General features: G+C 52.9%; 1 protein-coding gene across 2 annotated transcripts in view; it reads right to left on the bottom strand.

Annotated features, from left to right (window-relative positions):
- RBM19 (RNA binding motif protein 19) overlaps window positions 1-25669 on the bottom strand; it is a 52283-nt gene that overhangs the window by 3409 nt on the left and 23205 nt on the right. For both annotated transcript variants that reach the window (XM_064727033.1, XM_064727034.1), the window contains exons 22-24: window positions 15309-15414; window positions 9714-9834; window positions 3600-3713 (exon numbers count right to left, since the gene is read on the bottom strand). In XM_064727033.1, coding sequence (XP_064583103.1) covers window positions 3622-3713; window positions 9714-9834; window positions 15309-15414 — 319 coding nt within the window. In that variant the 3' untranslated portion in view covers window positions 3600-3621. The remainder of the gene's footprint in view (window positions 1-3599; window positions 3714-9713; window positions 9835-15308; window positions 15415-25669) is intronic.

Here is a 25669-nt window from a genome sequence, read left to right as displayed (position 1 = left end):
ATCTGCATTTGCAAATTCTTCCCGAAGTCCAACCTGAACCTCCCTCTGGAGATTCCAGAGCTCCAAGAGGCAGCAGCTGGGATGGAAGGCAGCAGGCAGGACACATCTTCCTGCAGAGGGTGAGGGAATTGCATTTACTGTGCCTGCTTGGCCTTGAAGTGCTTCCCAGACCTCATTCCATGGGAGGAAGACCACGGAAAATGAAGGGATGAGAAGAGCTGGAATTGTAGGAATTGTAGAAATTGAACTGCAGGAGCAGTGCAGTGATGATGACAAGAAACCACCAAGAGCTCACAGATGCTGCCTGCCTGTCCCTGCCAGCTCTCCTGTGGCACAGAGAGGAAAACACAGATGTGGTCAGGAGTTTTCTAAGGGAATGGGTGACTTTGGGCACTCCCAGGGCACTGTGGCACAGCAGAGGGGCTCCCTGGGTCTCTCTGTGCCTTGCCTTGCTTTGCTGGCTGTCCCCATAAGGAGATAAAAGCCCACACAGGCCTCTGGCAACAGGCAGCAATGAGGGAGAGCTGCTTCTACATTAAAACCCCTTAACCCTCTCATTCAGTAAAAAAGCTGCATTTGAATAATATCCTAATCCAATTGCAGAGCTGGCCCTGGGGAGGGGGATCTGCAGCGTGCCTGGGAGCAGCTGCAGCCAGCACAGCTCCTGCTCCTGTCCGGCTCACCAGGCTCTCAGCCTGGATGGAGCTGTCACAACCTGACAGACACCCACTGGCCAAGGCAGAGGGTTCAGCCCCCCAGGGACCCTGCAGTGCACCCCAGCAGCCAGAACTGAGTGTCAAGCACTCTTCTGGGCTCTCTGAGGGGAGAGCAGAGGCTGAGCACAGCCCAGAGAGCTCATGTGGGGTGGCTGTGCCCAGCTCTCATCTGCACAGCCAGGGCTGATGGATGACTCTGCCTTGGAGCTGCTCATCTTCTCTGCCACAGCACAGCCTGGCTACAGCACTCACACCCCAAAAAGGCCACCCAGATGATTATTACACCCTCCTGTGCCCAGCTGTGCCCAGGGAACCCAGGGCAGCTGAGGAGTGACAGGCACACACGGTGACACCACCCTGGGCTGTCAAGAGCCAGCAGAACAAGGGGGACAGGGCTACAGCTCATCCCAGCCCAGTCACAACCAGCAGTGTGCAATCATTTGGTACAGACAAAACCTTCCTGAATAATAGAACAGGAACTGTTCCCCCTCCCAAAGCAAACAAGAGCATTGCAGCAGCACTGCTGAGGTTAAGGGCCAGGGGGAGGCTGTTCCCTGCTTCAGCTCCATGGACAGGTAACAGAGTTTGCATTATTTTATCATTAGGATTGCTTCAGATCAGGGGGAAAAAAGGAAAACAGTCAGTGGGGAGTGCTGAATTTCTGCAGACCTACTTAGGTGATCATTTTAATTCAGGTGTAGGCTCGTTTTGAGAAAATTCCTGCTGTAATTTTAGGGGTGCAACGTGTGGGATTCTCAGTACGTAACAAAGAAGTGGAGCAGGAATTAACTCCAACTGTTCTCCAGAGCTGTGATCAGCACTTCCATAATTAATGTCCAGGCACATATATATCTGTGTACACATACACAGCCCCCCCTGCTCACATCAAACAGATTTCCTTGATACCAAATTGCCTGAAAAATTAACCAATGTCAAACTGCTCCACAAGATAAGTATCATTAAGGGAAAAAGAAAATCTTCATTATGTTTGAAGGTACAGGGGAAAAAAAAACCCCTCATGAATGTTTTCCAGCCTGTTCCCAGCCTGGGAAATAACATGTTTTAAAACATATCAAAGGGTTAAATTAATTTTCATTAAAATTTAAATTTGAGAAGGCTCCCTCTCTTCTTTCCTCCCTCCTCCCCCTTTGAACGTTTGACTGGCAACCATTTCATATTTCAATCTCGGCAGAACAAATTGAATTAGATGTTGAAACCAAACTCTGCTCTGTTCTCTAAAGCCTACATGCTCTGCTTGTGCTAATCCTTTTCGTCGCTGCTGCAGACCTCAGAGACACTCAGCAAGAAACCTGCCCTGCCACAAAAGACAATGAAGGGAAAGAAGGGAAAAAAAAAAAGGAAAAACAGGAAAGAAAAAAAAAACACAAGAAAATCCAAGCCCAAGCTGCAATGCTGCAGAGCTTTGCTGAAATCATGTGCTGGGTGATGCATGTGCCTGGAGGGGAGCCTGCCCAGCTTCTCTGTCCTCTGTGCTGGACTTGGGCTGGTCCTGCCCAGGCAGGATGGTCAGACATCCCTGCTGGGCTGAAATTTAACTGAGCTGAGACTGAGATTTCCCTGCAGTGACCCCCTGGTGCAGAGCTGTGCCAGTGCTGGGGCAGGTGGTGAAGGGACAGGAATGCCACCCCCTTCAATGCCAAGCAAAAAAAAGGAGAATCAAGCTTGTCACCACTTCAGGTGACACTGCCACCCCCCTTGACAGCACTGCTTCCACACCTGTGCCTCAGTTTCCCCACCTGCTGCACAGGATGAGGGTTTCACACCACAGCCCTGAGACATCCCAAGGGGCTGTTCCTGGATTTTGGGCTGTCCCCTGAGCTCAGTGGCAGCAGCAGGGCTCTGGAGCTGCAGCACAGTTTGGGGGACCAGCAAGGGCTGTCACAGCTCTGGTCCCTGGGCAGGAGCTCAGTGCTGAGCCCTGTTCTGAGAATTGTGCAGAAAAGCTGGGACAGGACATGTCTGTAAGCACAGGGCTGGGCTCTGAGCAGCACAGCACACACACCTGGAGGCACCCCCAAATCAGAGCTGGGCAGATGTCACCCCAAAGCCCTGAGAGATGTCACCCCAAAGCCCTGGGACTCCTGCAGTGGCCCTGCATGGAGCAGGCAGTGCTGGTTTAACCCAGCTCAGCTGCTGTCAACAGGCTCCCATCAGATACTCAGGGTTTCCACTGTGGCCACACTCACACAAAGGACACCACGAGCCCACCTCACCTCTCCTGAGCCCACACAGGGAGAGCTTGGGGGTCTGGAAAGGATCAGAGGGGCTGGCAGGACTGCAGGGTTTGACCTTGGGGAGCCATTTCATCCTGGCTCCCTCCTGCCATCCCATATTTTCCAGCCTTGAGATGCTGCCCCAAGACACACCAGGGAGGAGTGATGGCAGCCAGGACTCACTCGGGGTGTGGAGCTTTTGGAGGGAGAGAAGTTGTGGAGATTTTGGTTGCTGGCCTTTACCAAACTATCTGTAACACGGTGGCAGCTGCAGGTTGGTGTCCAAACAGGGATTTTGATTTTTTGGCAGCCCATTTGTTCTCTCCTGGACACCCTGACAGTGATTCTGCTGCCTTGCCCTGGGGGATGCCAGCAGCCAGGGGAGCACACAGAACACACCCAGGGCATGCACTCACTTCAACACTGAGCTCAAACCCAGCCAAATGTGGGCTGTAACCCCTGGGACCACAGCCAGGAGCCTCTGGGGTCATAGTGGGGAGACACAAAGGGTAGACTCCTGCTTGGAGCCTACTGAGACTTTGGAATTCCACCTGAATTCCACCTTCTCCTGCTCCTGGTGCTACCAACCCTGCAGCAAGGACACTGTGACCTTTAGGGCCAGCTGTGCCCACCCTGCCCCAGGACCCACCTCAGCAGAGCCCAGGCAGCTGTTAGATGTCCTCATCCTTGTTATTGTCCTCCTCTTCCAGGTGCTCCATGATTTCATTCAAAAGCTCCGATCGCTTTTTCTTCTTCGGGGAGTCTGTCCAGGCCAGGGTGGGAACAAAGGGGGGAGAGAAAAGCAAAAATTACAACCTGGACCCACCTTGGGAGGGGCTGAGGGGGCTGGAGGCAGCAGGATACCCTCCCAGGTGAAGGTTATCAATATAATTTACTTCTCCTCCCCAGGCAGGTCCTGGCAGGAGCTGGGATTCCAATACCTCCCACCCATGCTTTAATTCACAGCCTGGGAGCAAACAGCACCCAGAGAGGTGATGGTGATGCCAACCCTTCCTGCTGACCCCAATTCACTGTGAAATTCACAATCTCCCTGTGGAAAAGTGGCTGCAAACCTCAGCAGGAGCTCATCAGAGCTACTGGCAGGACACAGCCCCACCAACACGCGGGCTGAGACCATCCCATCCCAGCAGCACATCCCTCACCTGGGTGGGACCTTGTCCCTGCTTTAATTCACAGCCTGGGAGCAAACAGCACCCAGAGAGGTGATGATGATGCCAACCCTTCCTGCTGACCCCAATTCACTGCGAAATTCACAATCTCCCTGTGGAAAAGTGGCTGCAAACCTCAGCAGGAGCTCATCAGGGCTCTTGGCAGGAGAGCCTGGCTGAGACCACCCCATCCCAGCAGCACATCTCTCACCTGGGTGGGACCATGTCCCTGCTCTGCCCCTCCTGCCCCACAGCACCCTGCACACATCCCTCCCAATGCATGCAGCACAGGGGGGCTGCCAGCACCTGAGGGAACATCCCAGCCCTGGCTCTGAGGTGACAAAGCCATTTGGTCCCTGATGTGAGGCTGACACCCTCCTTTCTGCTGGGCAGGAGCCGTGGCACAGCCCCCTCTCCCCCCCTGGCTCCCCAGCTCGCTTGCAGCACATGGAGAACAGCTGTTTAAATCCTGCTTTCAGACATCAAAAGCCTCGCTGGGTTTCTCAAACAAACAAACATACCATAGGACTAAAGAAAAGGTGTAAAATAAATAAATGGAACAAGCTGTGCATTTTCTTTTAGTATTACAGCTGCTGCGGGAGATAAACAACAAGTAAATGTCACAAAACATCAATACAGAAGAAATTAACCTGACAAAAGCTCACATCCCCCCCTCTCTGCCTCCCCCCAACTCCCAACAATTTTTGCATTTCTGGAGTTCCCATCTAATGATTTTATTTTTCAATTAATTCTTTGACAGAGAGCCAGAACCTGCCTGCCTTCTCCCTAGGGGCTGTGGGGACAGGAGGGGGATGAGGGTGCTGATGGACCCTGCTGCCCTCCCAGCATCCACCTCAGGGGAGCCATGGGGGCCACAAGGTGCCAGCCCCAGACCCTCCAGCAGCTCCTCCCAGTTCAATCACCCAAAGGCACCAGGGATAACCCACCCTGGAGGAAGGTGCCAGCTCAGCAGTTCTCCCTCTCTACTCTGCTCCCAGCTCTCCTGCTTTGGAATGGCATCAAATGTGCTCTCATCTCCCAAATCCGCTGTAGGAGCGTGTCCTGTACCTGCCACCCCTTCCCAACCAGAGCCTCATGGAGATCCCTCAATGCTGAGGCTGCACAGCAGAGGGAAAGATGGATATGGGACACTGGGTGCACAGGGAACATCCCTCAGCAGAGCAGGACCTGGCAGTGAAATCTCCCCACTGCATTCCCCACATTCACCAGCTCGGCCACGGGCAGCACCAGCAGCATCCCAAATGTGGCATCAAATGTGCTCTCATCTCCCAAACCCACTGTAGGAGTGTGTCCTGTACCTGCCACCCCTTCCCAACCAAAGCCTCATGGAGATGCTGAGGCTGCACAGCAGAGGAAAAGCTGGATATGGGACACTGGGTGCACAGGGGACATCCCTCAGCAGAGCAGGACCTGGCAGTGAAATCTCCCCACTGCATCCCCCACATTCACCAGCTCGGCCACGGGCAGCACCAGCAGCATCCTCCTCTTGTCTAACACGAGGAAAATAAAAACCCAGGAGGGTGGGGGGGCAAATTGGTTGGGCTTCCTTCCGTTCTGCTGCTCCAAGCTGGTTAAGGTTTGCCCGCTAACGATCCCATTTGCTTCCTTTAAACAATGGGCAAAGCCGGCGGGGGTGGGCCGGGAGGGGGATTACCACGGGATTAGAACGTGGCAGGGTTGTGGATGCCACGCTAATCCTGCAGGGTTTTACTCCCCGGCTCCGGCATGTGTTTGCATTAGTTACAGATGCTCTCGAGAAAAAAAAAATTAAAAAGAAATAGGAAAGGACAAAGGAGAATAAAAAGGGAGCCCAGCGGTTGGGAGGTGAGGGAAAAGGAAACCTGGGGGATGGAGGCCAAAGGAGGAGCGATCTGGCAGAGAGGATGGAGGCAGGAAGGCTTTCCCAGCCCGGCAGGAGGATCAGACCGTGCCTTCCCTGGCTACCCCCTGCTTCCAGCCACAGCTGGAAATAACCAGGGATGAGCCACAACGGGGCTCGGCTGCTCTACAGCCCCCCACAGCCCTCCTTCACAGCTGAACCCCTCCTCACACACCATCACAACCCCCCCACAAGTCGTTGTTCCCCTCCCGGCGTGGTGAAATTCCCCATCTGTCAATTTAATGCTTTGATCGATGGCAAGGAGCAGGAAAGCGGCCCGGCACAGCTGGCTGCCCCCGTTAGGCCTGGCGGGAGAGCGGCGGGGCGGGCTCAGGAGCAGGGGGATCAGCCTTTAGTGGGATTGGGAGCCATGGCCTTCCCTGTACGGCCCCAGGCTGAGGGGGAACAGGAGGGATTGGCCTTTAGTGGGATTGGGAGCCAGAGCCTTCCCTGCACGGCTTGGGATGAGGGATTGGTGTTTAGTGGGACTGAGAGCCAGAGCCTTCCTCGCATGGCGTGGGCTGAGGGAGGGATTACAATTTAGTGGGACTGGGAGCCAGAGCTTGCCCTGCACGGCTGTGGAGTTGAGGGATTGGCATTTAATGGGATTGGGAACAGAGCCTTCCCTGCATGGCCCGGGCTGAGGAGCTCGAGGAATTAGGATCCAGAGCCTTCTCTGCATGGCCCCAGGCTGAGGAGCCTTCCCTGCACAGCCCCGGGCTCCCAGGGAGAGCAGAGCACACCGAGGGGTGGGCAGTGCTTGCCAAGCTCCCCTCAGGATGGAGCTGGGGAGGAAAGCGGCTTGGAGCTGTTCCCAGCCCTTTGGGAGTGGTGCCTCCATCATTTGGGGGGACAGGGATGAGTGTGGAGTGTTCCCCCTGCACAGGGCACACATCCACGGCTGCCCCTTGCCCCAGTGGGATCCCTTGTCCTCGAGCCAGGACAGCCACCCTGCTGGTTTCCAAAGCTTCAGTGTTCCTTCTTTTCCAAAGGGAGGATCCTCCTGCCCAAGCCAGGCTGAGATGCTGCTGCTGGTGGTGTTTGTCACCTGTCCCTGCCCTGCTGTGGCATTTGTCACAGCCCTGCTCCAGGTTATGGGCTGCACTAGAGGTTACAGGGACAACTGTTGGCCAACCTTTCCCTGGCTGCTCCTTCCCACAGAGTCACTAATTTTATTTACACAGCCTGTCCTTGGCCAGGCCCTCAGGCCCTCCAGCCACCTTGCAACAATTAAAACTGCCCCCAAATGTGGGGTGCAAACACAACTCAAAGGGTTTTTTTTTTTTTTTTTTTTTTTTTTTCTTCCTAATATAAGAGCCTCCTGCCCCAGGATGAAGAGCAGATACTCAGAAATGAGCAAAAAGCCTTAAACCTCTCCTAGAGTGCTGGGAGCCAGCAGGGCTGAGATGCCAGGCCTCAGGGCTGGGCTGTGGCTTTGCTCCTGACAGAACACTGAAACCACTCGTGGCAGTCAGTGACCACTCCTGGGCTCCTCACTTTCTCCTGGAACATTACAAAGCCTCAGAACAAGCCATAAAGAATGACCTGAAAACTACACAAAATGGGAAGGAAGCCTATTCCATTTTATTGCATCTATTAGACCTATTGAAAAGTCGGCTCAGAAGTGGTTTGATTGCCATGACAAATGCCTGCATGGAGAAAAGATTTGGGAGACCAGACCTCTCCTTCACAAATAACAGCAGAGACCTGGAACTGGAAGCCCAATCTCTCTAAATGGTCTCTAGAAATAAGGTGTGTAATTGTAGCAGAGAGCAGAGTGGTAGGACACGTCTGTCACAGCCCAGGTCAGGACCTTGAAATGCTAAGACAAAGATGATGAGGGTGACATTAGAGCTGGGGACACCACAGACCTCAGTCCTGATTGTTTCCTGAGGCTTGAAGACCTTAAAGGATCTTTTCTTTCCCACTCCCAGCTCGGGATGGGGACCTGGCCACTGCTGCTGTGGGAAGACCCTCACAGTTCACCCACACTGTGCTGGCAGAGGATAACCCATGGGACCATGACAAACAGCACAGGGATGTCTGAGCTGCCTCTGTGCCCTGTGAGGAGAGGAGGAGGCTTGGGGAAATGGGGATCAGTAGGAAAAATCCTGGTTTCTGGGCTATACCACCAGTGGAGAGATGCACGGTGTCAGTGTGGCTGTTGGGTGCTGTGTGTGCTGTGCATCTTCTCCATCCCTGCTCCATGTGGGAAAAGCAGCCTCTAGCCATGCCAGGGAGAAAAGCTGAAGGAGCATTCCCCCTCCAGAGGGCTGCAGGCAGAGTGGGGCCAGCCTTTTTTCCCCTCTTTATCACTAGCACCCACAGAGGGACAGGGTGCAGCTCCCTCCTCACCTCACAGACACTGGGCACTCCACAGTGCCTTGAAATCAGGAGCAGGCACTTCCCAAGGGAATAAAATCCCACTCTGACCCTCCAGTGTGGCACAGAGAGGCTGAGACCTGGTCCCAGGCACCAGCCAGACCCTGGTGCCCACAGGTGTGCCCCAGCCTGGCTCTCCTGGTACAGATCCCTCCTGGCACACCCTGCTCTGCCACATTAGCCACTGGCAGTTTGGCCAGGCCTGGGTGTTCCTGAGACAGGCTGGAGCACAGCAGGGATTGTGATGCCATCCTGTTTCCCATCCCTAAAGATGGAGAGGGGCAGCCTTGCTCCTGCTTCTCAGCTGAGACCCTGGAACCACTTCAGCTCCAAGGCTGCATTCCTGCTGGGATGTGAAAATGCTCTTCCTGCTGCCCTCCCCAGGGCCTCAGCTCAGTGAGGAGGAGCCCAGACAAGGAGGCTGGAGCAAAGGCAGGCAAAAATTGGGAATAAGATTTCCCAATTTTTGGGAAACATGCTGAAAGTCCGCAAGGATCCTAAAGCCAAGACTGCCTATTTCCCCTTATACTGAGGAGAGTGGAAAGGGGGGAAGGAGATCCTGAAGATAAAATGGGAGCTTGAAACATCTCACTGCTGTTTTCCCCATGTGCACGTGTCCCCACTCCAGTGCTGGGTTCTGGGTGGGCACATCCACCCTCAGCCCTGCCACCACCCAACTGCAGCTTGCCCAGCCTGCAATGAGCAGCCCTGAACCATTTCAGGAGCAGCCCTGAACCATTTCAACATGGGGATCACTGGATCAGTCAGGATCACTGAATAACCGGGATATGCTGTTCTCCCCTCAGCAGGGATGTGCAGCCCCACAACTGCTGCCAAACCCCCAGGCCATGGGCATGTGGTGATGGAGAAGGGAAGCTGGAAGGAGATGCAGGAGGAGGAGCATTGATCTCCAGCTTAGCCCTGCAGCCCAGGGGAGCCCTTCCAACATAAATATTTGCCAAGCAATGCATTTGTGCCTGTCGATGGCTGTCAATAGGAGCCTGCAGTGCTGTCATCTGCAGAGCTGTCACTCCCAGCAGCCTGAGCCAAGCAGCCCCTTCTGCATCCCATCACCACAGAGTTTTCCCTTTTCAATCCACGTGCTGCATGCCCAGAGCCTGTCCCCACCTCGGGAGCAGCCAGGGGAGGGAGCAAAGGCGCTGTGGCTGCCCGGGCACACGCAGAGTTAACAGCTCCCAGGCAGAGCTGCCAGACAAAGGCCTGGCCTGGCTGCCTCCTGCCTCCCCCAGCGTGCTGAGGCTGCACAGGGAGCTGGCAGCCCCCAGCAGTGTGGCAGTGTGAGCAGAGTTACCGTGGAAGTGCTGGGCGGTTTTGCGGCGCAGGGCCTCCAGCGTCTCCTCCGTGTCTGCCCACTCCAGCACCAGCCTGCGGCCGTACAGGTGGGTGCTGTGGCACAGGGCCTGGAAGGCTTTCTGCACAATTCAAAGAGAAAAAAAAAAAAGAAATTAAAGGAGGAAATAAGAACAGGCTCACAGGAGGGAAAGGCAGAAATGTCACTCCCTCTGCCCCGGGGTGGAAAGGCCACCGGAGAACATCGTACTGGGAGTGCTTTGCTCTGATAGGGTAGGATCCATCTCCATCAGAGCCTCTGACTCGGTCATTTATCTTCCCTGCACTTGCAGCAGAGCACATTCCCATCACCACTGCTGCTGGCTCTGCTCCTGGGGGCAGGCTGGAACCCAGCACACCCTGAGCCGGGAATGCTGCAGCCCCTGCAGCTCTGGGTGGGACCCTGTGACTGCCCAGCACCCTGTTCTCTGCTGGAACATGGCTCAGCTGTGACAGAGGAGTTCCTTTCTGCTCTGGAAGCAAGATGGAAAACTGCCTTTCTCCTGCCAGCCATTTGGTGACTTGGCTGTGGTGGCAGCACATGTGGCAGAGCAGAAGCCAGCACAGAAATCCTCTGCTCTTTCTGCCTGTGGTGGTTTGCTCTACTGCAGAAACCCAGAGGTTTCCTGCTGTTAGGTCCTGTTTGGTAACACCCATACAGCTGGAATCTCTTGCTGATGTTGAATACAAACATGCCAGCCAGCCCAGAGCTCAGATGGCTTTCTCTGCCCCTAGCCAACCAGCAGAGACATCCAGAAAACAATGACTCAGTCTAGGAAACTTTGATTTTGTCTTTATTTCCCACAGAATGTCAAGGAAACTCAGGACTGAGCAGGACTGGGCACACAATGCAAATACACAAACACACTGGCCAAATATTTTTATCCCCAGGGGCCCACAAAGTGCTCCACAGTAAAGGCTGGGCACAGGGGGAGAGAAATGCCCTAAATACTTTTTCAAAAACCCCAGCTAAGGCTGAGATAAGCTCAAGTTTTGAACTCTATAAACTCCATCCCTGGAACAAAAATGGCAACTGTAGGATCAGACACACATCCTGCTGTCCAGCAGGGCCCTGTGCTCCCATCTGGAGGCCCCAAACCAGCTCCCCAGCTGTCCTGTAAAGCCACATCTCTCCTCTGAGCCACCTGCTAAAAGCAGCTCTGAACCACTGCAGCTGTCCCCAAATGCCACATCTCTGGGCAGAGGGGCTTCTCCTGCTTTGCTGCTCCTCAGGACCCTCCTTGAGCCGCTGGGTTATGAAACCCATTAAAAAAAATCCCATTTTCAGTAACCAGCACCCAGTAACCTGAGCTTTCCTCTCTTTCCACACTCCTTTCACTCATATAACCCTCACGTGCTATAAAACAGTGACAAGGAGCACCCAGCTCCACCATGGCATGGGTGAAACTCCCATTATCCCAGCACTCCCAGGGTGATCCTGGCAGGGCAGAGTGCCCCCTTTTCCAGGGGCACATTCCTCCTGGAAGAGCTGCAAGCTCCAGCTGTTTTTATTTGCTGCTGCTGTGTTTTCAAGGCCTATCTCCCAATTAGCAGAGCAATGTGTTGGCTTAAACAAACACTGGGGGGAGGTGGTGGGAGGGAGTTGTGAGGGCTGTTTGTGTTGGCACCAGGAGCCTTTTCCAAAGCCTGGCACACAACCCATGGCTCTAAACACTGCATTTCCTTTGTTAATTCCTATTTTTGGATTGCTCCTTCCCACAGCACAAGGGAGAAGAAAGTTGAGTGACAGCACACAGCTCATCTGTGCTCCACAGGTCATGGAGGAGGGCAGACCATGGTGCAAGTGGCACTTGGTGGGCTCTGCTCCACTCAGCCACTTCTCTGCCCCCACCTCCTCCTCCTCCTCCTCATGGAATTGCCATCCTCTGGTTTTGCTGGCAGCCCTGGGAAAGGTCATGGAGCAACAGAGAAGGCAGATGCTGCCATCAAATTGTGTTATGCGCAGGAAACCTGCTGGGTGAGACACACCAGCCTGGTGACATTGGCCCTTCGTGGCCAAACACATCCCCAAAATGAGTTGGTTTGCACCCATGATGAAGGAAAGCTCCAGCCTGTACTGGGATCTCTGCTCCCTGTCTTCCAGATGGGCTCCAGGAGCTGGGAATGCAGAAGGGAAGCTGCACATTTCAGGTGACAAACACACGGATGTCACTTCTTTGGAAACGAGCTAAAAGACAAAACTAGCTGTTCATTGCTCTGAGAAGAATTAAGACTTTTTCAGGGAAAAAAAAAAGAGAAAGCACTGATGATTTAAAAGACAAAGGGATGAAGGGGAGAAATGCCATCCCCATACATCCACACTGCTGGAAATCTTCCAGGGACAGGAGGAAATCTGCCACTGCTGCTATTCCAAATGAAGAGATAGGTAGGGGGAAAATATATTTTAATTAGGTGACAAGTATGAAATGAGGAGAAGCAGGCTGGCTTTCACAGAAAGCAGGAGCTATTTTTGGGGTGCAGCTCCTCTGTGTGAGCATCTGCCTCCCCAGGACAGCTCTCTGGACAACAAAGAAGGGCCACAGGTTTATGGAGTTGTATCCAAATAAGGGATAAAGGCAGGTGTGGTGTCTGCTCATCCAAGAGGAGACTCACCACAAAAGCCCTCTAATTCCCATGCTCCATATCTTCATACACCTTTAAGGACAGCCTTTGCCACAAAAAGCTCCTTTGGAAATGTCCAAACCTGATTCTGCTGCATTTGGTAACACACCCTCTGCCAGGCCACCCCAAAGCCTGCAGATCCCTGGCAAACCTTCTCCTGGGCCTCATTTGCTTTCCAGATGCTTTAGGGGTTGCATGAAAACACCATGGGCTTCTCCTTCTTGAGAACAGGATGTGAGCATGATTTAAAATGCCATTTCTGAGCATTTTTTGCAAAGTTTGGTTCAAGCTTAACATTACGGCTCAGCATGGCAGGAAAAAGCGGGGAGAGGAAAGGGAGAGGCTGGAACAGCAGCTTAAACATGTCTGTGGGATTCAGAAAGAGAATTTCCAAGTGAAGAGGTGGCTGATAACCCCCCAGGAAGGGCAGGCTGCTGGGAGGAGGCAGGCAGAGCTGTGGAGCAGAGCCTGCTGTGCTGGGAGGGCCGGGAGCAGGGACAGGAGCGCAGCGTCTGTCACCCGCGGGTGTGACAGCGCCAGCCCTGCCTGCTGCACTCATTTGGAGGACAGTGCTGCTCTGCCTCCAGATTCCCCCTTGCCCTATTAAATACTCAAGCCAAAGAGCCTCCAGGCTGGAATCATTAGAGGGACAAAGGGTCAACAACATTAGGAGATTGATAAATATCCCTCCCTTGCAAGAGCCGGTCCCAACTGAGGATGCTCTCCGCGATGCCAGCTGCACACAAGGATTTTTCCTTCCGTGTGTGTGCATTTTGAAAGCATTGGCTGTCTCTCCCAAATGGGCAATTTCTATTTGGAGACCAGATGTATTTTTATATCAACAGGGGAGAAAAGTGGGAACTCGGCTTCCCAGTTAATAGTTCAAAAATAAAAACAATTCCACAACGATTCTGCACAGGGAACGTCAGGAAATGTTTAGTGCTTCCTTAACTGGAGTTAATTTGGTATTGCCAGTGCATCAGAGTTGCAGGGGAGGCTGAGGAGATCAAGCCAAGCCTGATGGGGCAGATCTGCAGGCACAGCATCGGGGAGCTGGGAGGAGGAGCCCCCATGTCTGTGCTGGCTGTGGAAAATCTCCATGTGCGCTCCCACAGCAGCCGTGCTCGTTCAGAGAAAAAGACAAACACGGGAGGTCACAGGCTTTAAATGCCCAACAAAGGCAGCCTAACTATTCTATTACAAACCCATCATGTTTTATAAGATGCTTATAAGCAATTTCCAGATTACCACTCTGAGCAAAAGCGTCACTGACAGTCAGAGCTATTCAGCTCAGAGGTCTCCAGGCCCACTCCCCTCCTCTCTCATTTCACTCAGCAATAAACTCTAAGCCAATTATGAGCGTGTTTACAATATTCAGGATCCTATTCATCAATACACCGTGCATCCTCTTCCAGACGGCCAATGGAGTGTACTTGATGTGCCACTTGTGAGACAATTAAATCCCTCAAAGAGATGAGGGTGGAAAAAAAATATGAAGAAGGAAGAAGAGCTGCTTTGCTGGGAAAGAAGAAAACCCTGCTGAGAGCTGTTCCACAGGGCAGCTCTCTCCCTGCATGCTCCCCTCCATGAGCTTTGGGAGCTGTGCCCTGGACTGGCTCTCTCCCCTCACCATAGATGGGCTGCCCATCACAGAGATTCCCATTTGTCCAGTGCAGCTGGAATCAGCCCCTGAGGGGATGAAAAGGGATGGGAAGCAAACACTGAGCTGTGCCAGTTTCCCCCAGAGAGCAGCAGTAAAGAACCAGTCAGGCCCCTCTCTGTACCTTTCCATCCAAAGCCCAAAGTTTCCTTGGGAAAAAGAATAATTCAAACCCCAGGAACAAAGCCTGAGTGACTGTGCAGTGAAGCAGAGGTGAAGGCAAAGCTGCTTTGAGCAGAGCCACAGGCACAGCTCGAGGTGCAGGGAGAAGAACCAGGCTCCTGGGGGGATCCCTGCACCCCCAGCTGACCCCCAAGGGGAGGAGGGAAGCTGAGCAGAGGGAAGTTTGAGTTAGGATCAATACAGGACTAACAAAGAAACTCCATGTACTGTGTTATACAGGAGGTCAGGCTGGAAGGGATGATCTAATAGTCCCTTGTGATCCTGGATCAATGAATGCTGTCTAAAAACATAAACACAGGCTCTGGCTGGCTCCCCCCTCCTCTCTCCTTCATCTGCACTCACAGTCTGGAAAATCTGGAGTTTTGGGGGCTCATGTGGTCCCTTCCCTCCAGCAATAACATCCTGTGGGTTGTGCTTACAGCCACTCCCTTCCAGACCCTGCCCAAACCACCAGGAATCAGCAGCAGGATGAAATCCACCCTGCTCCAGAACCTCTGGCAAAGGATGAGAGCAGGATACCCTCATCAGACAGGCTGCAGTCCCCTTGTTTCTGCTAAAAGCATGGAACTTAAAGATATAGGAAAGCTTTCAAAAAATAAATGAATGAGGCAAATTCATAACTACTGATCCTCTGGCACAGTCAGCAGGGTAAGGCTGCTCACAGGGGGCTCTCAAAACACACAGAAGAACTGGTGAACACAAGCCTTGCATGGGTTACAAATTAGGGAACAGCCACAATATGCAAAACTCCCCTAAAATCAAGGTGGTGCTGGAGGTGGGACATGTGCAGAGGTTTCCTGATGTGTTAATGTTGGGTCAAAACCACCCTGTCTCACCTTGCTGCTGGCAAACCTGAAAAGTAAGCTCCTGTCCTTCTGTATTACAAGAATTTTGAGTTATTTTATCAGTTGCAACAAAATTATTCCCTTTAGGGTTTGGCTTGTAGGTTTTGTTGCTGCCCACATGGGGGTTTCAGCCTAGTGCAGCTTTCCTGGAAAATGCTACCAGCCCAAACCTGGGTTAAACCTCAGTGGGACAGAGCCTCCAGGCTGCCCTCCCCACCTGGGGCAGTGCCAGAAGGGCACAGCTCACCTTGGCATCCTGCTTGGTGACGAAATCCACGAAGCCAAAGCCCCGGTGGGATCCTGTTCCTGCCATTTTCTTGGGCAGCCGGACGGTCTTGAGCTCTCCAAAGGTGCTGGGGATGCAAGGAAGAGCAGGGACAGCATGAGATGGAGGCAGGAGTCACCCCTTCCCCACAACCCCTGGCAGTGCCAGCTGCACACCCACTCTGAGTGGTGTCCTGCAGCCCTGCAAGCCCCATTTCCAAAGCAAATACCAGTTGAAAAACTCAGCTTGGATTTTAATGATCATTCTGGATATAAAACTTAACAATACAAAAAAACTTCTCTAATGTAACTGCTTTGCTTCTCCTTCCCTCAGGAGATCCAGCCAGAATGCCATGCCTTGCCCAGGGTGAGCAAAGCATCTCCAGGTTAGCAGGGCTGCTCCAGACCCCACCAAAACAGATTTATTTGCACCTTTAAAGAGGGGCTGGAGTGCACAGGATACAGGCAGGACACAGAGCATGGCCCCACAGGGAATTATTCTGTTTCCAGAACAGCTCCTCCATCCCCAGAGGTGTCATCCCTCCAACTCCAGGGGATCCTGGGCATTTTTTATGATTGGATTTCCTCACTCTAACCCTTCAGCCTCTGCCATCCTGCAGCTTCTGTGCTGGAATAAACTGGTTTTATCTAAGCTTTCTGGATGTAGGAAGGGAAACAGGCGAATCCAGCAGACCACAACAACCTCCATATCCAACAGCATTTCAGACAAGTTTTGCAGTGTCAATGGAAAGCCAGGAATGGGGAGATAAGGGGGTTCCTGTCCCACAGAAGGAATGTGTGGCTTGAGCAGCAAGGCATGCAGCCATCCCACTTTGTCCAAAAACCCTACAAAGGTTTTTTAGCCCCAAAGGCAGCACGTGCTGGACACCCCTCTCCAGTGCCATCCCCTGGAGAAATTCCAGGACAAAGCCAACGCTTTCCCTGCTGCCAAGCTCCCTCTTCTCCTCCCCTCCCCTCACACCCATTTATCAAACACATATGCACAAACTGCAGGCAATAAATATTTAATGTGGCCCAGGTCTGAAGAGATGTGTTATTTTATTTGAAAATCTCCACACAGGCGTGCATACACAAAAGGAGCCTGGGATACAGCAGTGCCAAAGAGCACCTGGGAATAAACACAGTAAAGGCCATAAACGCTCTCGTGAAATGATATAAGCTAAATCCTGGGAGTTAACCTGCTGCACTGGCAGCATGACCAGGCATTCATCCACCCAATTTCCTTAGGCAACGTGGTGTGTAAATGCACCATTATGAAGCTTCAAAATGAATCCGCACGTCTCGCGCTCGGTGCTTTCCCTCCCTCTCCCTGCTGCCCCCTCCGAGCTGGAGCCACGCAAACAAACAAACAAACCCCAGCACAGCACAGGGAGCAGCCTCAGCTGCTGGAGAGCTCGGATCCTGGGGTTTTTCCCTGGGGTAGGGGTGACAGGGACTCCCAGGATCCCTGGAGCACCTCGAATGCTGCAGCTGGGTGAAGGGAGAGGCAAGGGGACAGCTCCTGAGCCATGGGGACGCCCACCTAGCTAGGAAAAATGGGAGGTAAGGGCCATGGGCACGCTCTAGTGTCTCTCTCTCCATGAAAAATATCAAGGACATTGCCTGGGGCAGCAGAATATTTGCTGAAGGAACAGAAGCTCAAAGGGAAGTCTCAGACAACGCTCAGTCTGTGCACTGAAACACCAACGTGTCCTTTTGCCACCAAATCCCAGCACCCAGGGTGGCCAGGGGTACCCACAGGAGCGGGATGGCTCTGGATTTAGAGTGCCAGGGAAGCTGTGCTGGCACACATCAGCCTGGGCAGAGCTGGGAGAAACTGGCAATTCCTTCCTCATCAGCTCAGAGCACTCCAAGCTACCCACATGTGGAGAGGAGAGGAGAGGAGGGAAGGGAGGGGACACCTGCTCCAGATGCACAGCAGGGCTGGCCAGGAGCTTTCCCTGGGCTTCCAGAGGGATGGATGCAGGGAACAGGCAAGGTGGAAGGGTGAGGGAAGCCGAGGGGACAGGGCTGACCCCAGAGGGGCCATGCAGGGGAGCAGCATCCCCCCCACTGCGGCGCTAATTAGAAAACACAACACAGCAATTACCGGCGGGAGCTGCGAATGAGGCACAGCTCCGGCCTTTAATGTTCTCCTCTCTGGTGCCAGGCACAGACTCACACCTCTCCTTTCCAATTATTTCTGCTGGATTTGGGGGGAGAGAGAGGCAGAGGCAGAAGGAAACCCAATTACCCCCTGCAGTGGCAGGCTCCCTGCCCAGGGAAGCCAGAGGGAAGCCAGGTGCTGATGGCTCTGCTCCCACTCCAGCTCATCCAGCATGGCCAGGCAGGGATTGTGCCATGGCAAAGGCATGGGGATGGGGATGGGAGGAGGAAAAGCATGGAGCACATCACCCAGGTGACACCAGAGCATAATGGCAAGGGAGGGAAGAAAGCTTTTCCATTAGATGTCATGGAGCTGTTTGAAAATGTGCTGCCAGGGGCTGGGATGGCTGTGGAGTCACAGCAAGTCAGACGTGGTGGCACTGCCAGCTCCTTCCCCTTCCAGCACAGATGGAGTGAAAAAACCCACAGCAGCCCAGGCTGGGGTTCCTCTGGGTGCTGGTGCCTCTCTCCTCTCCAAGTGGGCAGAGATCAGCAATCCTGCTGCCAGCACAGCGCACAGCACCAGGCCAGGCTCCTTCCCTCCAGCAGCAAGGTTTGCAGGGAGGATTCCAGCACCAGTGAGTGTGAAACCAGAGCAGTTTCTGGATTTATCCTCACTCACTCATCAATGCCTTCTCCAAGTGCTCCTCACCCCCTGCACCAGGGCTGGGGGTTGTGGGAGCAAAGCCCTTTCAGGCTTGAGACATTTGCAGTCAGCCTGGCTTAACTCGGCACAAGACTTGATCCTCAGTCCTGAAGAGCCCAGCAGCCCCCTGAGCCTGGCTGGAGCTGGATTTCTGACAGGACACTGGGATGGGATTTCAGTGTGGCCAAGCTGTGCAGCAACCCCAAATGTCTGGTGAAACCCCCATGGAGCTGCTCACAATTAACACAGAGAGGTTTGGGGGCCAAAAGCAAAGAGTTTTGCTGCAGAGGCAGCAGGATGGCAGAGCCCCTGGTGACCAGTCATGCACACAGCTGTTCCTGGCTTGCTTCCCACAGGTCCATGAAAAATGGTGTCCCACAGCTACTCTCTGAAATCCCAGGAGGAATCAGGACCAGGAGGGGAGGGCAGAGGTGTGCAGGATGTGGCTCTGCCTGGGCTCCCCTGTCCCTGCAGGCCCTGCCAGCCAGGCTGGCAGATCCAACCTCACACCTTGCTCTCCCAGGCTTGGCACATTCTCCTGCTCTTGGCTGGGAGGGATGACAGCCTCCACAAACACTGCAACTCCTATTTCCTAAATGAGAACCTTTGTTTTGTGCCCATCCAGATTTGCTGGGAAACCAGAAAAAGCCTGTGCTGGCCCTGGCTGAGCCACAATGCACAGGGCTGCAGAACAGAGACAGCCACGAGCTCTCCTTTGACCCGTCACCCCTTCCAAGCCCAGGGTACATCCCAGAGATGCCAGCAGGGACATCCCCTCCCTCCCATCCACAAGAGGTGCAGCATTTCTCCATGGCACTGCTGGCTGTCAGCTGCTCTCCTGCTGCTTTGGCAGCTCTTCCAGCTGCCATCCTGCTTCCCTGGCTGAACACAGGCAGGAAAAGGAGATTTCTCCTCCTCACCGCAAGCTGGCTGCAGGTCAGAGGAACATCACTCCTTGGGATTGTAATTATATCCTTCTGGCACAGGCCAGCTGGGAGGCAAGTCCTTTGCCTGCTAATTACAGGACATTATATTGCTATTAAGGAGCACATTCCAGCTCAGGACACAACCCATGGCTCACCTGGCTTTGCCTGATCACCAGAAGGAGCCAGCACATCCTTCCAACATAGCCCAGAGGCCATGGGACAGAGGAGAATGGGCAAGTGGGCTCCAGAAAACCTCTTCCCTCCCCTTCCTTCCTCCCTGCTCCCCAGAAAACCCCACAGCTCCAGGCAGCAGTGAAGGATGCTCGTTCATGGGACAGATCAGGGTGAAACTGGAATCAGAGTGGTTTGCTTGGAAGAAACCTTAAAGTTCATCCTGTTCCACCTCCTGCAATGGCAGGGACACCTTCCACCATCCCAGGGGGCTCCAAGCCCTGTCCAGCCTGGCCTTGGGCACTGCCAGGGATGGGGCAGCCACAGCTTCTCTGGGCACCCTGTGCCAGGGCCTGTCCCCCCTCACAGGGAACAACTCCTTCCAAAGAAATTATAAACATCTCTCCAGCTGAGAAGTTTTCCCTCCATTTCAGCCCCTCCCCTGTCTCAAAAAGCAGCATTTAAACTGCAAAATCCTTGGGACAGGCCAGACCTGTCCATCCCTGATGGGCATTTTCAAGTCCCAAACACAGAGATGTGTTCATCTGACTTGATCTTGATGCACCCCAATCCACGAGCTGGTCAAAGACTCTTGGGCTGCCATGTTCTGAGGGGGAAAGCACAATGGGAGGAAAGCACAACAAACACCATGAATCTGTCCACTGCCAAAACCACAGAACATCTCAGAAAACAACCACAAAAATCACCCTGAGTGTTCTGCAGATGTATACAGAGCTCCCACTGCACAGAGCAGTCCTAAATCCCCCTCTTTGGTTTATATTCCTTCAAGAAAAATAAAACAGCAAAACCACGCTGAAAAAACTGACGATGAAAACCTTTCTGAAGGCTGCCAACCCTCTCCTGGGTTGCCACCATCTCCTCTTCCTGCTCTCCTCTTGCTGCCTTGCTCTCTCCAGCCCTGCCCAGCTCCCCCCTGGCAGCCCCAGGCCGGAGCTCAGGCGGATGAGGCAGCAGCGTGACCGCTCATCCCAAACGCCTCTGGGCAGGGATGAGGAGTCCAAAAGAGCCACAAATCCTTCTCTCCCCTCCCTGCACAGCCTCAGCCCCAGGAGCAGGCTGCAGCCACATGGAATTCACTCAATCCCTTATTCTTTTTCCCCCAAACAGGACCTTCCCCCTCCAGAAGGCCCCGCCACACTCTGCCTCTGAATTTGCTGATTAAAAGGGGGAAGGAAATAAAATACAGTAATGGTCCTTTTTTTCTTTCTTCCTCCTGGAGGAAGGCAGGACCCTGGCAAATGGTTTTGCCCCTGGGCTGAGCCATGGCCAGTTGCACCCCCTGCATGAGGGAGTTAATGGAATCCGCAGCAGAAGGGCCCTCCCGCCTCCCGCTCCAGGACTTCAGCTGACTCCGGGATGGCTAATCCCATTACAAGAAAATAACGTGGATAATTCAAGCTAATGAAATCGTTACAAGAATGTGGACAGCCAGGGGTGGACATTCAGAGCCAATTTAACACTCCTTGGTGTTGTTATCCCCAGCACAGGAAATAGCTGAAAAGGAGGAAAGGAAAGGGAAGGAGGGAAGAAAAAAGCCTTCCTCTCTTGTTAGCTTAAATCCTGTTAGAGAGTTCAGGAATTATCTGGCACCCATCTCCCCCTATTACCATTATCAGCAGCAGCATCAATAATGTCTCCTTCACCTCTGGAAATCAGCAAATGAAGGCACAGGAAGACAAGGTGGGAGGGAACCTCTGGATCCTGGAGCTCAGACTGTGGCTCCCTCCAGCTCTGGTGGAGGGGTTTGGAGCAGAGCAGGGGAGCAGCATCCCCCTGGCCCACACCAGGAAGCAAAGCTGATCCTTCATTCATGTCCTGCTGGATAATCAAAGCTCCAGCAAAATCTGTGTGAAAGCCAGGGGGACACGGGACAGCCACGTCTGCACCTTGCTCTTTACCATGGATCATCAGTTTTTCCAGCTTCCTCTTTGCCCAGGAGCATCATCTTTGTTTGGAGGCCCTTGATCTGCTGCTGCAGCACAACTGGGTTTTGCTTTGTGTGATTCCTCTTTTTCCTTGTGCTGCTGCCTGTCCAGGCTCAGCTGCTCTGTGGATCCTTTCCTGAGCCTGGTTTTCTGTCCTTGAGGCTCCTGGGGCAGGGCCAAAGCCAGGCTCCCATCACTGCAGCATCTCACACACTCCCTGGAATAACACTGCTGCTGGTCCCAGCTCTGGACTTCCCTCCTCATGGAGGAAGCCCATGAGATCCACTAGAAAACAACTCCAGCTTTTGGATTGCCCTCACTCCCTTGGTGAAAAGCTCCAAGTTTAGTACTTCCTGGATTTATCTAATTTTGGCACAGATCTTCAAGAATTATTTAGAAGCCCAACACCACAGCTACTCCAAGTGCCAGGGACTATGTGGACATGGATGTGTTTCTTCCAAGGAGCTGGGAATTGACCCACAAATCCCATTTTTAGTGGAAAATGGCAGCAGCCTCCCTTGGAGCTCGTGGCAAAGCAGGATCAGGAACACAACAGCTTTGGCCCCAGAGCAGGAGGCAGCCAGGGGATGGATCTTCCCTCTCCTCAAGATGCTGGATCAAGAGGCAGTGGCTGCTTCCTGTGGCTTAACTGGCTTGTTTAAAAACACAGCAAAACATTTTATCCCTTCTCGATTTATTTTCCTTAACAGTTGCTTATGAGGGACCTTATCAAAAGCGTTCTGAAATTCCAAGCAAATTAGTCATTAGGCAGGTTTTCAGAACAGTAATTAGGCCACTCCATGCCCCTGATGTATTATTTACCTGAGAAGATCTACATAATTAGGGCTCTTCTTTATAACTGGTATTACACACACTAAATTCTACTCCAGTCTATCGTGTAATTACGCAATTAGGCCGCACGCTAAACAGAAACCAATCCTGAAAACCAAGCAGAAAGAAAAAAAAAAAAAACAACCACCCAACAGTAATTATTATTTTTTTAAATCCTCCATCAGCAGCACAGCAGCAAGTCTTAAAATTTTAATATCCCACCACTTAAGTAATTTCTAAGCAGGTGCTGCAACCAGGTTTGGTTTCTTAATTTTGCTGTGTTTAATCCGACTTTGGGAGGTTTTAACACGGGGAGAGATCAGCTTTAAAGGCTGGTGGGAAAAGGAGCCTTTCCCTTGCTGGATTTGCTGTGCTGGTGGCAGCAGCATCATGTCCCTGCACCTCCCTTTGCAGCTCCTCAGCCCCCTGCTCCTCCCAATCCAGGCTGATTTTCCAGCTCCAGCTGCTCTGTGTGACTGTCACAGTCGCTCTGCCCTCCAGAGCCGGCTCCCACGCTGGAATTGTAGTGTGGAAAAAAGGAATGAGAGCCCTGGAGCCCCTGCAGCAGGAGCTGGGATGTGCAGAGCCCCACCCAGCAGCCTCACACACCTTTAGGATGGAGAGATGGGCATCTCTTGATTTGTTCCCATCTTTTTTTCTGGTCTGACTGCAAAGCAAGATCCCATAATGTGCCTCCCTATGGATATTGCACATGCCCTGCTTTGTTTCCTGCTCCTTGCTGATGGAAGAGCCTGCACCACTGGGGTGGGAAGTATTTTTTAAATCCACTTCTTGCTATAAATCTATTTTAGACTTGGTGACATCAAGGAGAAGCAGCCAGGACTCACTGACACCTCCAGGAGAAGACACCTGCCTATTCTCCACGTTTATTTCCGTGCTTTAAAGACAAGGATGATTCACTGGCTGATGAAAGCAGGAACAGATTTCCTCCTGAAATTTCACACCTCAATGCCCACAATTCCAGTTCCTAAGGGCCAGGGGAAGGTGCAGAGCTGGTACAGGGAACACCACAAGCTTTAGGAAGCTCTGGATTCAAGCAGCACTGCTGAACTTGAACACTGACAAGAGTTGGGGAGTTCAGAGCCACCCCAAAAGAGTTTGAGGATTTAAGGATAACTGGTGGGTGTGTGGTGGAAGAGGTCACCCCAAAGCAGGATGGAGGTGGAAAATCCCACTTTAATATTATTCAGGTTTTGTTGTTGCTTTTCTTCTCTTGGGCAATCTTACAGAGCTCTGAGCTTGTTCTGGTCACAGCAGGGCTCTGGTCCCCTCTGCTGTCACTCTCAAATCCCCTCATTTCACCTATCCAGCATCTTCCTTCTTAATCCTACTAGTAATACTAGTTACTCCTAATAGTAATTACCTTTTTTTTTTAAATTTTTGCAGGGGGAGACAAAAGACATTCAAGCCTGGAGGAGAAAGGAGCAGCTCTATCAGGACATCTTCCCCCACAGCACCTCCCTGGAGCACAGCAGGGCCAAACCCTGCTCCCCTGGCAGCTGAGGTGTACAAATGCAGCAGTCACCTACAGACCCCTCTATCCCAACCCTCAGGGAATCTCAATCCTTGCACAGCCTCCAACAAGAGCCCCCAATGCCTGCAAAGCCTTTCTCAGAGCTCACACTCCTAAGCCACAATTCTCCCAGCACGCAGCACCTTGCAGGACCAGGGCTTAGGAGCCACCAAGTCACTGCCCTAATCACCAGAGGGTCAGCATTTCAAAGGAACCTGCAGCTCCCACAGAGCTGAGATTTGGGGATTTATCTCTCCTGGGCTCTTTTGAAAATCCTGATCAGAGTGCAGCTCTGGTCAAAAAAAAAAATAAGTTATGCTAAAAATAGTGCTCACAGGAGGGTCTGGTGCAAATCTCTGCTCCTGGAGGATTCTTATGAGTCAGCTCCTTTCAAAGACAAGAGGAAATTTGTACAGCTAGCAACTGGGAAACACAGAAGAAACCCAAAAGTGTACCCAGGGCATCCTTTGGAGAAGGCAGCCTTGCTGTTAAGATACCAGCTGCATCAACAATCCCAAACATAAAGAAATATCTTATATTCAGCTGTAGAACCTCCTGCACTGAGCTGGGGAATAAATATAGAAGCAATGAGATATTTATAGGCACACAGCTATTTTAACACAGCTCTGCTTTAAAGAGAATCCTTATTTAAGTCTTGTCCCTGTAAAGCTGCAGGATGACTTAGAAAAATAACCTGATTAATTATTTTCATCAGGGGAACAGAGAAACACAGAGGGGAGATCAAATGCACGCAAGCGCAGCGGGAACGCGGGAGCTGAGCTGGAGGCTCAAACACAGCCAGGCTGTGAGCTCTCCTGAGCTCAGGATTGTCCCCAGAGCCCAGGCTGGCCACATGGGACACCTGCCAGGGCTCAGAGCAAGGCCAAGCATTCAAAGCAGGCACAGAGCAGCTCCTTGGTGAGGCAGGCTGGGAGCCACCACGCTCCAGAGACACAACAGCCCATCTTCTGCTCCTGCTGGAAAAGCCCTGGGAGCAGAGGTGGCTTTTCACTGCTAACAGCCCAATTTACCCATCCTGTGCCCAATGCTGCTGCCCCAAGCTACAATGGTGGCTCTCCTCAAGCCCCAGGACTTTGGTCACCCCTTGCCAAGCTGCCATGGCCACAGCAAAGCTCAGAGGCCACTCTGCACAGTGGGATTTGTCTTCACAGGTCACCTGGAAAAGTCCCAAAAGACAGGGAGTGACTGGTGCAAGCACTGCCTGAGCCACCATGGGGCTCAGTGATGATGTTCCCACTCCATTTCATGGAAAGCTCATTGCTCTCCACCCGTCTCAGAAAGTGCAGGATGAGAGGACAGAGATTCCACAGGATCCCTGGATGGTTTGGGTTGGAGATCATCTAAATCCAACCACCCTGCCAAGAGCTCCAAGTGTGGCCATAATGAGAGAAAAGGGAAGGGATCATCCTTCCAGCCACAACAACAACAACAACAAAATGCAAGCACACACCTGGAAAAAAGGTGAGATGAGTTCTAGGGGTGAGAACAATCCAAATGGCAGGGACAGAGCGGAATGTCTGCCATGGAGAGTGAGCTGCAGCCAGGATGGGCTCAGCAATGCTGAGCCTGTGTGGGAGCTGTCACAGGCCCAGCTGATGGCAGTAAGTCCCTGCAGAGGTGACAGCTCTGGCAGATGCACTGAGCAACAGCAGAAAAGGGGGAGAAATCAGACAGGAGGCAAAGGCAGCTCGATCTTCACAGGCAGGCTGAGCTGTGCTCGCTGGTGTTAAAAAAGGGAGGCAAGTGGTTAAAAAACAACTTTTAAGCAGCATCCTTGCTGAGCACAGGTAGGGCAGGGCAGGCTGGCAGCTCCCCTCCCTCCCTCCTCCAGACCTCCCTGCTGCAGCAGACCCAATTTCATGGGGTTTTTGCACAAGCAGCGGGGTGGAAAATGATCATCGGGAGGCAGCGCACGGCGCTCCCCACATCCCCCTGCAAGGTGAGCAACCCCAGCCCCACCTGGGCGAGGAAAGAGGCACCAGAGAGCTCCCAAAAAGGCAGCCATGGGTGAGGATGAGGGGCTGCCATGGTGGGGACGAGGGGCAGCCACGCTCCCCCCAGCCCTGTCACCCTCCTGGCTGCTGCCGGCACAGACAGCGCAGT

This window comes from Zonotrichia leucophrys, chromosome 15, assembly GCF_028769735.1.
Source record: "Zonotrichia leucophrys gambelii isolate GWCS_2022_RI chromosome 15, RI_Zleu_2.0, whole genome shotgun sequence".
Lineage (NCBI taxonomy): Eukaryota > Metazoa > Chordata > Aves > Passeriformes > Passerellidae > Zonotrichia > Zonotrichia leucophrys.
This window is presented reverse-complemented; position numbering and strand designations above follow the sequence as displayed.